This window comes from Rhododendron vialii, chromosome 11a, assembly GCF_030253575.1.
Source record: "Rhododendron vialii isolate Sample 1 chromosome 11a, ASM3025357v1".
In the NCBI taxonomy this organism is placed as follows: Eukaryota; Viridiplantae; Streptophyta; class Magnoliopsida; order Ericales; family Ericaceae; genus Rhododendron; species Rhododendron vialii.
The window spans coordinates 33,796,126-33,813,274 of NC_080567.1; the positions used below are offsets into that span (position 1 = coordinate 33,796,126).

General features: G+C 36.6%; 1 protein-coding gene and 1 long non-coding RNA gene across 2 annotated transcripts in view; one reads left to right on the top strand and one right to left on the bottom strand.

Annotated features, from left to right (window-relative positions):
- Positions 1 to 267: 267 nt before the first annotated feature.
- LOC131307144 (disease resistance protein At4g27190-like) overlaps positions 268 to 17,149 on the bottom strand; it is a 34,345-nt gene continuing 17,463 nt past the window's right edge. The window contains exon 4 of the mRNA XM_058333552.1: positions 268 to 3,162. Within this exon, the coding sequence (XP_058189535.1) occupies positions 268 to 3,162 (2,895 nt within the window). The remainder of the gene's footprint in view (positions 3,163 to 17,149) is intronic.
- On the top strand, positions 11,104 to 11,781 carry LOC131307275 (uncharacterized). Its single transcript, XR_009194062.1, has 2 exons — positions 11,104 to 11,212; positions 11,547 to 11,781. It is a non-coding gene; the product is annotated as an uncharacterized LOC131307275 (long non-coding RNA).

Sequence of the window (17,149 nt, forward strand, 5' to 3'; positions counted from 1 at the left end):
AGGTATTTGGGCCACACTACTTGGAAATGGCTCCGCAGCCCCAATTTTTTTTTTTTTTTTGCCACAGCGATATATATCAGTGGGAGTTAGTAGGGGTGTTAGAGTTAGCACGGGGAGACCAGAAGCTATCCATAGCCCTGACCCCCTAAAGGCCCTATCCCTGTAGGGTTCGAACCCAAAACCTTCCACAAAAGGGAGGCAATGACTGACCAACTGCGCTAAGCAGTGGTTGTCAGAGCCCCAACTTTGGAATCAAAGATTTTGCAACTACCCATATTTCAAATCAGACACGACATAGTGATGATATATACCTGACATAAAATAAGGCTGAAGAATTGTTTTGGCGAGGGGATCATCCCATTCCAGAGACTCCCACCATTCTTCTTTTCCCGCAATGAACTTGAGAGCAGGTGGTGCTGTTGCTTGCTCGCCATCCATATGCAGCGAAATAGGCAGTCTGCTTACCAGGTTGCAATCGCGTATCTGAACTTCTTCTATAGATGGACAAACCATCACGCCATTATATATGCTCTTCAGTCTTGGTATGTCACTTAGTTCTAAGATCTTGAGTTTTGGGAGACTGATTGAGTTGCTGTAATCTTGATGATTGCCCCAATCACTCATCTCTGCGATTTCGACTATCATATCCTCCACATTCTTACATAACATCACGGAAAGTCTCTCGAGGTTTGGGAAGTTCTGCAATAACTGGACAGGAAAGATATTCTTCAAAGCGTGACATCTACTGAAGTCCAATTCTTTTAGGTTGAAGTAAATGTTGTGTGGTGGGGCAATCCCATCTAAGAGTACCCTAAGTCTGGGTAAATTTGACAAACAAAATGACTCGACGGTTCCCAGAGAGATTTGGCCATCTTCTGAAAAGCTTGATGAAGAAAAGATGGATTCTAACCTGTTACAACATTTGACTTTACATTTACGTAAATCTTTGGCATCTTTCAACCATGGAATATTTGATAAGCTAACGAGATCGTGAAATCCATCAAGCACAAAGGACTCTATCCCTGCTGGGAGCATTGGCAGATCTGTCATACTTCCAAAATGTTTAGATATGTCACAGATCCAAACCTCTTTTCCTAGATTTGATTTGCACCAACAATATTTTCCCACTATAAGACCGTACTTCTGCAACCCTTGGAACTGTTGAGACATCGCATACCTGATAAGCTCCTGTACATTGTGAAACTTGACAGCGACAACTTTTAATTGACTGAAGCACAAGAGATCTTCTGCTGACAATTCTATTCCTGTCCCATCAATTCTAAGGTATTGGAGTTTTGAGAGCCTGTGTAACATCCAGCGATGAACCGTCTTTCGTATTGAAAAATTACTTGAGAGGTTGAGTTTTCTTAGATTTACCAATTTTTCTATACCTTCCGGTAATTCTTCAATTTGGCTACAAGTCAGTATAAACATTTTCAGAGCCTTCAGTTTCTTCAGTGACGGCACATACTTTAAGTGGCTACAGTCATTCAATTTTAATGCATGCAAATTCTCCAAGTTGGAGATGGACTCTGGCAGCGACGTTATTTTGCTCCGGGACAAATCCAATACCTCAAGACAAGGCATATTGGTGAAGAAAGAATCTGGAATCCCTTCTAACCCGTTGGAATATGCGCCGTTCAAAAGTAAGGTGGTAAGCCGAGGGCAGACAGGTGGTGCAATTGGAAGTTTAATTATCAAACTATACATGAAGGAAATCCTCTCAAGATCCTTAGACCAGTGTTCACATGGTACCCTTTTTTTTGTCTCACCAGCATTTACCAAGAATCGAGGACTACTTGCTGTTATTCTAAGAGCCATATCTCTGATCGAATCATGCAGCTTAACGTATTCCATCATTTTTTGTATGTCAGCAACACTCTCCAATAAGCAGCTACTCTTTAGTTTTCCCAATATAGCGTGACCCTTGTCAAACTGTTCTTCTACACTGTCCATATCAGCGATTAATTCCTCCGCAATCCAATACTCTATCAGCTCATTTACAGGGATGAAACGGTCTTGAGGATACAAGGAACAATATAAGAAACAATCCTGGAGCACCTTACTTCCTAGGCGATCATAACTAAATTTCAGTATCTCGAAAACCTTAGTTTTACCATTGTTGGCTTCTTTCGTTGATCTAATCAATTCATTTAATGCATTTCTCCACTCATGGATTCCTTCCAAGCCCCTCAAACTTCCAGTTACTGTAACAACTGCAAGCGGAAGACGAGCACATTCTTTGGCAATTTTGGCTGCGATTTCTTCCACTTCTGGAGCAAGCACCGTGTCATGTCCAATGGCCTTGGTAAGAAATAGAGTCAGTGTTTCGTCCTCTGTGAAAAGACCCATTCTTACCGGTGTACACTTCATCCTTCTACACACTTCTGATGATCGTGTAGTTAGCACAAGTTTACACCCGTTAGATCTCTTCGGTTCTGGAATACCCACGCTGTCCAGATCAAATGGCTCCCATACATCATCTAAGATAAGGATGTACCTTTTTAGTCGGTCGAGCACTGCATGTAATTTTGTAGCTCTTTTTGTCACTTCCTCATCCTCCCTAAGAGGAAGATCTAGAGCCTTAGCTATGTCGCTCTGTAGCTTTGTAATATCGAATGCTTTAGATACAGTGACCCAATACACATTATCAAACTTGTCTTTTTCTTCTAGGAGCTGATTGTGAATGTGCTTCATGATGGTTGTTTTGCCAATGCCCCCCATTCCATAAACACCAATCCTTGTAACATCATCATTCGTCACGCATTCCCAAATGTTCTCTGTGTTCCTTGCCTTTGTGCATTTAACAAAATCTTCCGTTAGTGGTTGCAACAGTCTCCCAGTTGTATCTTCATCAATCATCAAACTATTAAAATCACTGCCCTTTTTCTGGAGTTCTTGCACCTCTAGAATCTTCTTGGCGATATCCTTTCCCAACTGCATACGCAAGGAGACATTCGTTGTTTCTTCAACTACTTCTTGCTCAAGCCTTTGCGCGCTGTCTTTAAACTGTTGCACATTTTTGAGCCAAACTTCAACTTCTTTCTTTGGTCTTTTCCCTGGCCGACGCTCCGCATTGCTAATTTGTGAATTTATGTCATTCTCTTGACCGCTCAAGTACTCTACCTTTCTCTTGAGATTTTGCATGTTTTCGTCAAGATCCTGCAAACAAAAAGCAAAGGATTGTGGTCACGAGGAAATCATGAAGAGTACTTCACTAGTATTCTGATGGTTTAATTCTATTTTGCAAAAGACATCAAAGAGAAAGAAAACATGAGTGGGATTATATTTTCTTGACAAAAAGAAAACTCTCGAATCTAGCGGTTATGATAATCCTTGGTGAAGAAAACCAATCTTGTTGGCCAGCTAATGCAACCATTGGTCCGTTAATCCCTATCATCAAGAACAAGAAGAAAACCTCCAAGTCTCCAACATCCATCGTCAACATCGTTTACTTAGTGCTCTTCTTTGGCCATAAAAAAAAAAATCTTAAAGTACTTATCCTTCCAAACAAACATTTGGATAAAAACAAGCAGCGCATGATATCCAGGGGCAACGGTGTGTTGGAGCTGGCAAGGGTCTAGGTAACCCCCAAATACTCTATATTTTTTGAAACAAATTTTGTATGCTTAAACACTAAGGATATAAGTATGTGATTAGTCTCAAATTAAGTTCAACTTATTACGACCTTGATCTTTAATAATTTCTCCTAATTGTTCAACAAGACATAACTAAATGGAGTAAGAGATATTTGATTGTTCTATTTACTAAAAGAAAACACACAACACTTTATGTAGCTAGAGTATTATACACGGATGAAAAGAATGTATATAATTATAGTGTATTTCTGTTAATAAGAATCTATATTTATTAATTCGACCCCTTTGTGATAAAAATCCTGCCTCCGCTATTTGACTCTAGTGTGGTTTGAATTTTATACAACTTTAGCAACTATGCCCTCATATCTATTCCACCCCTTCCACATAGGAAAGAATGCAATCACCGATTGACCTATCTTTTAGCCACAAACAATCACGCTTTGTTTCATAATCCATACTTACCCCCAGGTGATTGTCAGCTTGCTTGCTTTGGAGTACACCAATAATTTCCTCAATGAACTTGGCTTCATACCTAAAATTTCAATTTAATATGCCAATTGAAGCTCAGTATATCATAAAAGATTTGGAAGGATAAACCAAATTTCCATGTACATACCAAAACTAGTACACAAATTATTAAAAGTCCCCACACACAACCGCGCATGTCAAGAAGATCTATGAACTCAAAGATTTGGTCAAGAGTAACATTACTTTCCCTCGACTCCCAACCAGAGAGGGATCCAAATTGGGCTATGGCCACCTCCAATTTGGAAAAACCAATAATTATATTAAAAAAATCCATACAACATTTAACATATTGTGCCCCATAACTTGTCACATAGAAAAGAACTTTAATAGGAGTTACAGACTTGGACCATGTTTTCACCGATCATTATTTTAGTGTTGTTATCCTTGATTAATCTCGGCAATTTGCTCATAATTAGTTGCTGATTTTGTCACTCCCTTTTTTGTTAACGCCACTCCCATGCAAGTATAAAAAATACACTTACAGGGAAGTAGTGTTAGCAAAAAAGGGAGTGGCAAAATCATTTCTCTTATAATTTCACCTCCAACGGGAGATAAAATTGGAAACGAATGATTCAGTTAGTCACATAAGAATTTAAGCGCACACACGATTAGCGTGTGCCTCCCTTGTAGTATATACAAGTGGTGGTTGTGATATAGTAACTAACTTTTATGGGGTGAACGATGTGTAATGAAAAAAATTCATCACCAACACGGTCAATCTGGACGAACGTCTATAATTAATTTGATATAGGTAAATTACAGTGACTTCCCCTGAGGTCCGGGCAAATACATTAACCTCTCCTATTCTTTAGGAAAATGCTCTGACATCCCTTACTTTTGAAATTATTATATATCAAGCTGATTCTGCATTAATTCCCATGAAATTAGGCCAAACTAGCGTCGTTTCCCGTTCGATGCACGGGACAAACAATAATTTTTGTGTGAGTTCGATATTTTGTAATGGAGCCACATGAATATTTTGTCCCGTGCATCGAACGGGAACGACGCTAGTTGAAAGAAAAGATGCTATCCCTCAGGAACAACATGAGTGTTGGGCAAATCTGGGCCGTCCATGCTCGGCAATGAACGACTCAAATTACAAAAAATATTAAATCAAATTAAATTACTTAAAAAAAAACTAAATCAAATTAATTTGTAACAAAAAAAATCAAAAATTGTACCCGTTCAATGCATGAGATAAAAAATTAACATTAGTTTTTTTCGACCATGTGTATCGAACGGGCACAACTCTAGTGATAAAAAATATAATCTAATATTTTTTTTTGGTCTCATGTTCGATGCACGCTAACATTAATCTCATTCTGTACACTAAACGACATATGTTGTGTAAAATGAATTTAGAGTACTACGTGACGGTACCTTGTTGGGGCATAGAATAACTTTTCATAAGTTTCTCTCTCACTCCCACATTCCCCCCACCCCCCCTCTTTTTCTCTCTCTTCCCCTCCTCCACTCCCACGTTTTTCTCTCTTTCATTTTTTTTTTAAAAACAAAACTCTAAATTCTAAGAATTTAAGATTGAGGGTTGGGAGTTTTTTGGCTAAATCAACTACATTTCTATACTATATTGATAGATAGATAGATAGCATTACTTCGAGTACAAATAGTCCTAATTGTAACAAGCATACAAATCTTCCATTACCTCCAAACTCCAAAGTAACTAATACTTGATAAATTTCATTAGCATCTCCTGTTTGTATGGTAATGCAGTATCAAGTTTGTCATAAGTATAGAAATCTCTTTTATTATTCCCATGGGAAATATAAGAGAACCAATCAATGAAAAAAAAATCAAAAATTTCAAGTTTATTTTGCTTGTTTTAATAATTAGTGCTTTCCACTAAGTTTAATTGGTTTCTCTCTCTTTTTTGGCATTTTTCCGATCCTCTCATCGAACTCGAGAACAATAAAAATTTTGTCTAACAAAAAATATTTAAAAAATTAACCCTTGTTTTGAAATGGACTAGTGCTCGTTTTGATTAGGTGCACCATTTTGTATCGAAATCATTGAGGGTGCATTCTTTTTAACTTAATTTTCTTCTTAATTTTGTGTGTTTTGTTCGGGTTTTTTTTTTAAATTTTTGTTAGATTCACTTGATATTTTTTGGATTAATCATCTATCTCAACGAGATTAGTCTAAAAAGGAGTACAAAATTATGACCGAAAGCAACAAAAAAAAAGTTCACTAAAGACGGAAACAATATCAAACAGTTGTCTTATTTGTCTAAAGTACCGTCTTATTTGAATTCTTTCAACATTGGTCCATACTTTTATATTTTTCCGATTCGTCTCATCGAGACAGATGGTTAATTCCAAAAATTACGACAAAAAGTTAAATAAAAAGTTACAAAAAATAAAGAGTATCAAAATAAGTTCCAGACTTATAAGTTAAAAAGAACACAACCTAAATATATCGATTACATCATAATTAATTCATGTTAGTCAGATATATCAATCCCTTAGAAACGGAGAAATGCTGCTCCCATAAGACATGCAGATACTTAAACGAAAGACATGATGGTGTGGTGCCTTGTATTTATTTATTTATTTATGTCAAAAGTGAGAAGATTGTATTGATAAATTTCCAGTAGCACTTACAAAACGGAGATCATTACAAAGAACTTGAGCAAAATCAGACTAATCGTCTAACAAATACAAAACAAGGAAATTGGTGTGGTGCCTTGTAGAGTCGACCGAAAGATGCATGGGTGATTAATTTGCGTGGCATCATAGTTCCCATGCATATATGGCATATTGGCATTAGGGGCATCCAATATTTTGAACAGATAGATTGATATATAACTTGTGTACATAGTTTGTCCGCTGTGTTCGCCTGTTCGGAATTGTTGAATCACACAAAATACAAGAGATCGATTTGATCTCTCATTCAATACATATGAATCCTACAAAATAAAAGCGATTCACTTACCTTGAACGTGCATATCTCTGTATCCGTATGGGCTTATGCAAATATGCGTACAATCTTAGGAGTAATAAAATGAATTGAATGAATAAATTACCTGTTGGCTTGATTTCCGGAAACCATCCCAGCCATACTCGCAACCTCCTTAAGCGCTGCACTCCATCCCTTCACTTCCTCATCCGTCACTTTCTGTCCTCTGAAATCTAGACTTTTTGCTTGCTCCTTAATTTTTGACGGATCCACCTCATAGAACACGGGCAAGATAACATGACCCAACTTCTTCTTACGGTGTTCGAGAATCGTCTGGATTTCAAATAGGCACGATTTTGAAGTGGCATAGGTTTCCGATAACACAATCACCGACATGCTGGAGTTCCAAATTGCTTTCTGCAACTCAGATTTGATGTTCTCACCCCTCTCAATCCCTTCATTGTCCCTGAATGTTTCAAACCCCTCTCGCTTCAAAGCCTCGTAGAGGTGATCGGTGAATTTTGTACGGGTGTCTGAGCCCCTAAAGCTCAAGAAAATGTCGTAACTACATTTGAAATCAGAATTTGAAGAGGAGGCCATCGAAGAATGCAGAGATTGAGCTACGACGTTAGATCAGGATGTGTTTTTTTTTTCAAATAGACATGTTCTTCTTGACTAACCCTGCGAATTGAACGATTTTGTATCATTCAGGAATCAGGAAAATTAAGCTCTCAAAATTCTCATAAAAACTTCAACAACAGAGACAGAGGAGACGGAGGAAAAAGTTTATATACACCTGCATGCCACCAAGACCAAGAGGTTTTATTCATTATATATATTTTTTATATAAAGAGTTTGTACTCCTCTTATTTTTGCAACGATAAAGGAGGCCCAAAAATATAATCCAATGCCAAATCTATGAATAGAATGCAATTTTTAGGAAGCATGAGGTCCAAATTAAGAAAATGAGACTTTAAACTTTATGTTTTGTACGAATTATGTTTATATTAGGGTGTTAGATTAAGACAAAAGGAAAGGAAAACAACAGAAAACCAAAGAAAGGAAAGCAACATATCAAGCGGCTTTCACAGTTTGTGATACATGCGCATATGACAAACACCGTTTATTATGATTTTTAGTATGTTATTTTGAATTTTATCTAGAGTCGATCCTATCCATATCATGCATAGTCCATCTTTTTATTGTTTTAATACACATGTTCGCTAACACAAAGGGGAAATTCTAGCTCCATCCCAGCATAGAAACTAGAAAGGCAACCGGGCACAGTTTTCTTCCCAAACAGTGGTTGAACTCCACTTCCTAGCTACCAGCTGTCTGCTTTCTTCCGAAACAGTTTTCAGAGCAATAACGTCTCATTTTTTCAGACGAGAGGGCATGTGAGTTGCATGTGACAGTTTCCATCGAATTCGTAACAAAATAGAAACGGAAGTTGCATTTTCATTAGTTTGAGGTGGTTATATAGGTGATGGAGTAAAGATAAAAGAAAGAGAAAGTCAGGATCATTGAACTTGAACTTGTCAACTATATCAACGATTTCAACGTTACAGTGCAGCAGAACTCAGAAGAGCCAACACGTACGTGAGCAAAGCTCGCAGAATATAATTTTTTCATAACCGACTTAGTTAGATACATAAGTTAGTTAGTTAAAAGGAAATCTTTTAATTAATTTGCAACGTTGGCGGATGTGAATTAGTTAGGGAGTAAGGCGAGTATATCGAGCATTCTCAGCGTTGATATAATTTAATTCAACTGAATGAGTGATTGAAATCCAGGGGTTTTGTAACACCCCGTCTCAGGAAAATAATTGTTCTTTGTTCTAGACCGGCCGAGAGTTTTAAACAAGGCAAAAAGGATCTAGAGAGAGAGAGGCAAAATGGGACAGTACGTGTCTAAACCACCTTAACGCATATCGATCCTCAGGTATTCAATGGGGCGAGAAGACTGAAAAGGTGTATAAGGGGAATAAAATCAAGAATGAAAAGGTGATCGATAATATATAAAGGCAAAAAAAGAATAAAACAAAGATTGGGAAGGATATATTTGTGATGTGTATCTAAGAATTTGATGGTGGGTATACTATTTTTGGACAGTAGATTGAGAAGGAACAATCATATACGAACCCCAAGATTGCGTGAATAATAAGCATCCCAATCCAGTACAGAACAATAGGTTTACATAATACAGAACAAAACAGAAGACTGAATGAATAATATGCATCCCAATCCAAAATTGTTTTTAACATCATGGGGGAGATAATGACATTAAAACCCTCATACCTAAGACCAAAGAGATATGATAATAGCCTTGATATGTTCTGCCAAAAAAATAAAACGAACACATCTAAATTAAACAAGCATGAAATCCTCATAATCGGATTGCGAAAAAAATTGTATAACATACATAACAGAAGAATTCAACCTAAATTGCAATGTATCAAATTTGCAAAAAAATAACTAAGCTTAATAAAATTAGAAAGCTACATCTAGAACGACATGTTTTACAACTAAAATGCAGATCGATAGTCTTAGAAATCATGTAATTAATGTAAAATCTTTTTTAATTGAGGTGCTTATATTATATTTAATAACTTAAAGGACTAAAGTGCAATTTTTTTTAAAAAAATTGTGCATGAGTGCCGTGTGTGTGCTGATGTGTTGTGTGTGTGTGTTTCTTTTAAAACAAAAGAAAAAAAAAAAGGAAACCTATCCAGGGAGGTTTTGTTCAACGTTAGAGAGAGAGAGAGAGAGAGAGAGAGAGAGAGAGAGAGAGAGAGAGAGCAACGGTGGAGAAGAAGAAGAAAGAAGGAAAGAAAGGAGGAAATAGGTAGGGTCAAATTGAAGCTTAACTAGGTATTTTACATCTTCTTTAAGTATTAAATTTCCTATTTCTCATGCTAGGTTTCTTATTCTGCATCTAATATGCTTTGAATTGAAGCCATGGGAGAGGGTTTTTGAGGTTGGAATTGAGTTTTTATTTCAGAAAATTCTTGTATATGATGAACATGCATAATTGTGTTTGAACAAGTTGATAATCTGTCCTGTTTTGGCGAATTTATTCAAGGTACCTCGAAATCTTCTAAATTCTTGAAAAAAATCCTGAAGGTTCATCTGTGAGTCTATTGCATCGTGTTAAATTTTGAGAAAATAACTCGAAGTGGTTTGGCCTACAAAATTCGTGGACTGAACTGGTGTCTGATTCGCGTCTGTGCAGACAGCACAGACACGTGTTGGAAAAAGGGGCATCACTTCTTGCTCGGGTATCGGTTTTATGCACCGTTTATTGATTCCGAAACTAGACTCGTATATCTTTCTAAATATGTATGGGTTGTGCCGTGAATCTTTCTAGATTATAGCAGTTTTTGAATTAAAGTTCAGGTTTTGGTGATTCTGGAATTCTGGGCAGCTTTTGGAGCTGTGCTGTTCATCAATTTTAGCATAGTTGAATATGCTTAATGACTATGGGTTTTCATGAGTCTTAAACATTGATCAATTGGTGATGTTTTAGTGTTGGAATTATTGGAAAAGATTGAGTATGTGATTTTTAATGAGCTTTCGATCGTAGACTGTCCTGTTGAAATCGTAATTTCGTGTTTCTTGTTATGTAATTTCAATTGAGCATATCTTAGTCTTCCGGAGTCCAATTTGAGCAAATTTTATATCTAGATTGATGTAATAAAAGTCTTCTTGCTAGCGGTGGTGGTCTTGTAGTACTCTTTTGAATCTATAGAAAAGTATGGCCAAAATACAATAGATTGTCTAGCTGAATTTTAGTATTTTCAACATAGAATTACTGAAAGTGCAGGAAACATGTGCTACATGCTGAAACTGTTTTTGGAACGTGCTGGAACTGTTTTGGAAGTTGAAAAATATGAAGTATAGGTGCTGTAGTTGTGTATTGGTAGCTGGTGTTGTTGTATTACTGTAAACATGTTTTAAAGAACAGCTATAGGTGTTTATAATTGCAGAAAATAAGAGTTGGACACCGAATTTGACTAAATTAGACGTATTGTATTGTTGAACTGATATTGTTAATGCAATTGTTAAAGCCTTAAAAGTATTTCTATACTAAAATGTTTGGCTTGTGGATAGGTGACGATTCGGTGAATCAAGGAGCACCGAAACCATAAGTTGTACTTTCTTTTGGAGTACAAGGTGAGTGTTTGATTCATAGATGTTGTTCTATATTGAATTGAACTTGATTGTTGGCTTAGTGCCCGGTGATTGGCTTTATGCCAAAAGGCTTTTATGCCTTAAGTTATTGGCTGTGTGCCCGGTGATTGGCTTTATGCCTTAAACTATTGGCTGTGTGTCCGGTGATTGGCTTAATGCCAAGAGGCTTACGCTTTAAATTATTGGCTGCTTGTCTGGTGTTACTTTTTATTTCTCGATAAACTGTTACAAGTTGAGAATATTTTTTAGCTGTACCTTTGAATATGGAATTGCATCCATGTCTCATAAATATTCCCGGATTCCATTTGGAATCCAGTTTTGCAGGCGTTGTAGATATCCACTGCTGATCATCGTGTGGTGGTACCCTCGCTTAGGGTAGCATGTCGGGAAGGCTGGACTGATTTTGGTGAAATATTGTAGATAGGAATGTAGTTGCAGCCTATGTTGATATTTAGTTTGTTGTATAGTTTAATGCTTTCTTAAGACTTCCGCTGTGTTTGTAAGAACGTTAAGTTTTGCGTAATCAATAAAATGGCTATTGATTAATTTAATTGCTAGAATTTGAGTTGTAGAAATGGGTTGGTGGTTGATGTTGCACCCTCACGTCGGTTTAAGCTCATTTGAGTGCTGGCCCGGGGTGGGGTGTGACAATTAATGTCCCAAAAAACTCACCACACAATAGGCAGAAGTCAAGCACATAGATAAATTAAGGGGAGCGGGAAAAAACTGAACCCAAAAGTGAAAAAGAAAGAGTTGCCTTACTTGATCGTGAAATAGCACTTGGTCGCGAAATAGCAACAGATGCAGTTACGTTGGATTAGTGGTTGATAGCAATATCGGATGAAGAAAGTCAAAAAAATTGTAACATAATGGATGAGGGAAATGTGTTAGTAGAAGGGAGGAGATGGGGAAATGTAAATTAGTTTGGAAAAAACGAAGGAAGGAGGAAGGAAGAGTACGTTGGTGAGTCAAGGAAGCAACAAATGACAAAATGACATGTATGTAAATCAGTTGGAAACGCAAAAGAAGGAGACGAAGTCGAAGAGTAGTGGAAAAAAAAAAGAGGAGACCAAGAGTAGTGGAGTGGAGTGGAGTGAAAGATGATTTAAAAAAGACGACGCAAAATGGGGTGGAACTCTGCTTTGCAGCTCAGCAGGTGTGACAAATGGGGCATCTTTGGAATAAATAATCTTATTAGGTGAATGATTGTTGTTGCTCAGTGCTCAGCAGGTGGTGAAATCTGCTTTGTGCTCAGCAGGTGCGTGGAACTCGACAATGATTGCTCTCAAGTACAGTGAACCTTAACAAATTCAAGCCACCACCTCTTTCTCTCTCTCTTTCTCTGCTGCGACCAAATCATCCGTCCGAAGTCACAGGTTTCTCTCAATCTCGCCTCAAATCCACGTTCTCCCACCTCATCATACCCAGCGAATAGGCACTTTGGGTTTTGAGAAAAGTTTTTTAAAATAATATGTAAATAGATAAATAGAGAAAATTTATTGAAAAGCAGGCCCAAAAATTTTGAGACTTTAAAACCAACAAAGTTATAGCTTGGCAACTCCTAAATTTGATGGGCTATCTGAGAAATTGACAATGTAACAGAGTTAAGTAACTTCTCCTTGTGAAATACTCCCTCCGTCCCTAAATGTTTGGCACTTTCATGATTTTTATTGTCCCATATTATTTGTCCATTTTGAAAAGTCAAAAGCAAAATATGGTAAATTTCCTATGTTACCCTTTTCTTTTGGGCACCAAATTTCAAATTCAAATTTTCAAGTACTATTCAAAGTACACTAGAGGGTAAGATTGGACACTTGATTTTTGCATAATACAATAATATTTATTTCTTAAAAGTTAGAACTCCCAAAAGTGCCAAACATTTAGGGACGGAGGGAGTACTGATTTTAAGATGTATATAGACATGCATGCATTCATGTGAAATTATCTCGATATCACAGTTTTAAAAGCCAGAGCAAAGCTCTTTATCAGAGCCGGCCCTGAGTTACAATTTGTGTTGTGGCGCTTTAGGCCTCCAAAATATTCTGAATTGCAAGGGCCCCTCCTAATTTTTTATCCTTTATTATAAGTCCAACAAAAGAGACCCATTTTTAATTTTCACTTTAAACCCCCGAAAATTCAAAGCCGACTCTGCTCTCCATGAATGGGTCCCAAAGGAATTGATGCATAAGTTTGGGTGTTGATAAGTGCTAAAATATACATATTTTGGCTCTTCAATCTATATTTATTAGTTTTTTATATTTGTTATCTGATTTTTATTGTGTGTTTTTTTTGTTTATAGGTTGCTCGAGCCCGTTGTCCAAGACTTTGGATAAAAAGAAGATTTTAAAGAAGTTTGGGATTTAAATGTGAAATGATTCAAAGTAATGTGAAATGATTCAAAGTTGAATGGTTCATTTATTGTTTTATGAAGTTCAAAGGACCTTTGTGTGATTAATGTTTTCAATACATATATATAAACAATGTAACCTACCGGTGAAAGGGGGCTGCTGTGGAAAAAAGGTTTCGGACGAGACAGGAGCACGTCGCGAGATTCAATAGTGTTTAGTTTTCAAGTTTTGTTCAATTACTTGCACTTTGGTAATTCGATTTAATTTATGTTCTTAATTAGAGTTGTTCATTGATATTCAATTAGTTGTTATCTTCTGTTTATTTTCTTTCTCCGCAATAGAAGCATGATTAATTCTAGGGTTTTATTTCTTTTATTTTTAATAATGAGTGAGTAGTTTATCTGAGATTTGGTCGCTGGGTAAAGGCACGTCGCGACCCAATTAGGATTCATCTTGCAACTTTTTTATGCATTAATTTAATTTAATAAATTTACTTGGTGAAAACTACGTCCGTTGGACAATCCGAGACATTGCCGGGACTCATGTGAGCGGGAACGGGGAACCAAAATCTGTTCGCCGCTGTGTACGGGACCGGCAACCTTAGGATTCGCATCCTTTGGAGTTTCCAATTCTCCCTAAATTTAACCGTTTTTAGAACCTTGAAAAGCGAGTGGATTCTAATTGGGTAGTGAGCGCCGGATTTTCTACGATCGTGCCTCTCTTTTTAATCATTTGAGCAAGTTTTCTGTTAGTATTAGTTAATTAATCAATCAAAACGACAAGGGGTGGCTACCTAAGAGCCCGTTAAATTAATAACAACCCGAGTTTTTAGTCAGCACACATCACCGCCTTTGTGGATTCGACTCCGGTCTTATCGGATATTGTGTTACGTCGGTCTGCGCCCTACGCTTGGGGCAACCCATTAATTTAGGACTAGAAAATTGTCAAGCATTTTTGGCGCCGTTACCGGGGACGGTAATGTGTGTTAAGAATTCGGGTAGTTATTTTTTATTTGTTTTCTTTTTAGTTCTTTATTTTTTTTAATTTTCTTTTATTGTTGAAAAGAAAAAAAAATGGCTTATTTTGCAAGAGGCTGTGGAGGTTATGCAAACCAATTTGATTGTTCAGTGTCACTTCCTATATTTTATGGTTTGGCCTCAGAGAATTCTTTTTCGCATATTCATGACCTTGAGGAAGTTTTTGCTAGCGATGAGTAGCTCTTTTACATGTATTTCTAGCATCTTTGCGTTATAGTGCTCTAGATTGGTTTAATTGTTTGAGTCCAAGATTGACATGGAGTGAGATTGTAATACAGTTTGTCAAAACTTTCAATCCCTCTTATGAGACTCATATGCTTTTATAAGAACTGTCAGATTTCTATCAACAAGATAATGAGTCTTTGTCACAGTGTTGGGAGCGATTTAAAAATTCTGTTTTCTCTTGGTCGAGTTTTAATTGTGAGCTTGGCAGTCTTCTGGTTATCTTTTGTCGTGGTTTAAACTTTAAGACATGTCAGGTGGATTTTAGGTCCATTGACGAATTTCTGGATAAAAATCCTGAAGAGGCTTGGAATTTCTTAGATGAATTAACCTAAAAGCTCCAATTTTGTGAGTTGACTGAAAGTTCTGAGGATACCAATTCTGATAGGAGGAAAAAAGAGGAAATAGAGCTGCTTCTCGAGGATACCAATTCTAATGCGAGAGAAAAAGAGGACATAGAGCCGCTTCCTAAGAATACCAATTCTGATGGGAGGGGAAAAGAGAAAATAGAGCCGCTTGTCATTAGTGAAGGCTATATGCCTTTTGAGGAGTCTTTGCCTATAGTTGCACTAGGCTATATGCCTTTTGAGGAGTCATTGCCAATAGTTGCACTGAATAATCAAATACTCTTGGCTTTAGATGGTGCCACCTTTTCTATTGAGTCTCCACCATTACAAGAGATTATCAGGTTAGAACAAATTGACTTTTTTGGTGTTGATAATTTTAATATGGTTTACTGTAAAACCCGGTATTTAAAAAAAAAAGAAAAAAAAAGATGGTGATGTAGTTAATTGGGAGATAAAGATGAGTATTTTATTACTAGTATGTCTTTGGACCCTAGTTAGTGAAACGTGTAACCATGGGAAGAATAGCATCCTAGCTATAACAATTCTGTAAGCTTAGTCATGCATGGGACATGGCTTTGGCTGGGTCAGGCATAGTATAGTTTTTTTGTATATAAGTATTACTCCTTTAGTTGGTTGCCTTTTAAGAGTAATCAGTAAGGTTCTTTGAGAGGAAAACCAAGAGAAGGGTTGATGGGTTATGGAATTCAACATTGTTGTGGGATTTGAGTGAGGGTGAGTATGAGATACATATTTCTTGTACAATATTAATGTTGGGTTCTTGTTGATTGTGTTATGTGCAGTGACCGTATATTGTGGAACTGTTTGGTATGTCACTACAAGAAAAATTCAATTGGGTGACGAATGAAAATCGTCACAAATTGCATGTTTTTCGTCACAAATAATATAGGTGACGAAAAAAAATTTATCGACTAAAGGTTGTCGAGGATTCCTACTTGGTGACGAAAAATAAATTTCGTCACTTATAGTGCCTTTTGATGACGAAATATTTCGTCACCAAAAAGTGAATAATTAGTGACGAAAATTTTTTCCTCACTTATTGTGCTTTTTGACGACGAAAAAATTTGTCACCGATGGGTCACATTGGTGACGAAATTTTTTGTCACTAATATAAGAAATCGGTGACGAAATTTTTCGTTGCGAAAGATGTTTTCATATGGAAAAAGAAATTCATATTTCTTGCTCCTGCTGGGTTTCGAACCCGAGTCCCTTGAGTTTTTCGCGCAAGCTCCAACCAACTGCACTACACACACTTTTCAGTAAATATTTGAAATATCTAATATATAACACATATGTTCAACATGAAAATATATTTCGAATGTAATTTTGGACCTTTAAACATTAAAATTAGCAATTTTGATAAATATGAAAGTTGTAGGCAATTGAGTTATTGTTCAAACCCAATTTGAATTATCTCAATCGGAGATTTTAGTAAAGAGTTATGTCCGAAATACATTTCGTGACAAAGCGCAATTCATAAATTTCGTCACGAAAGGTACCCATTTGACAACGAAATATATTTTTTGTCGCTGAAAGCGTTAAAATGGTGACGAAATTATTTTTCGTCACCAAAGTTAAGCATTTGGTGACGAAAAAAATATTTCGTTACTAAATTGCTCACATTTAGCGACGAAATATATTTTTTGTCACCAAATCATCTTTGGCGACGAAAAATAATTTTGTCACTTTTTTTAAGCTTTCGGTGATAAAAAATGTATTTTATCGCCAAATGAGTACCTTTAGTGACGAAAATATTTTTTTCGTCGCTAAACAGGCATAATTGGTGACGAAATTATTTCGTCACGAAAGCTATCAAAATAGTGACGAATTTATTTTTTCGTCGCCAAATATACTCATTTAGTGACAAAATTAAATTTCGTCGCCACTTTTTTCGTCACTAATTTTCATTTTTCTTGTAGTGTGTGATGGAGTGACTAGGCTAATAAG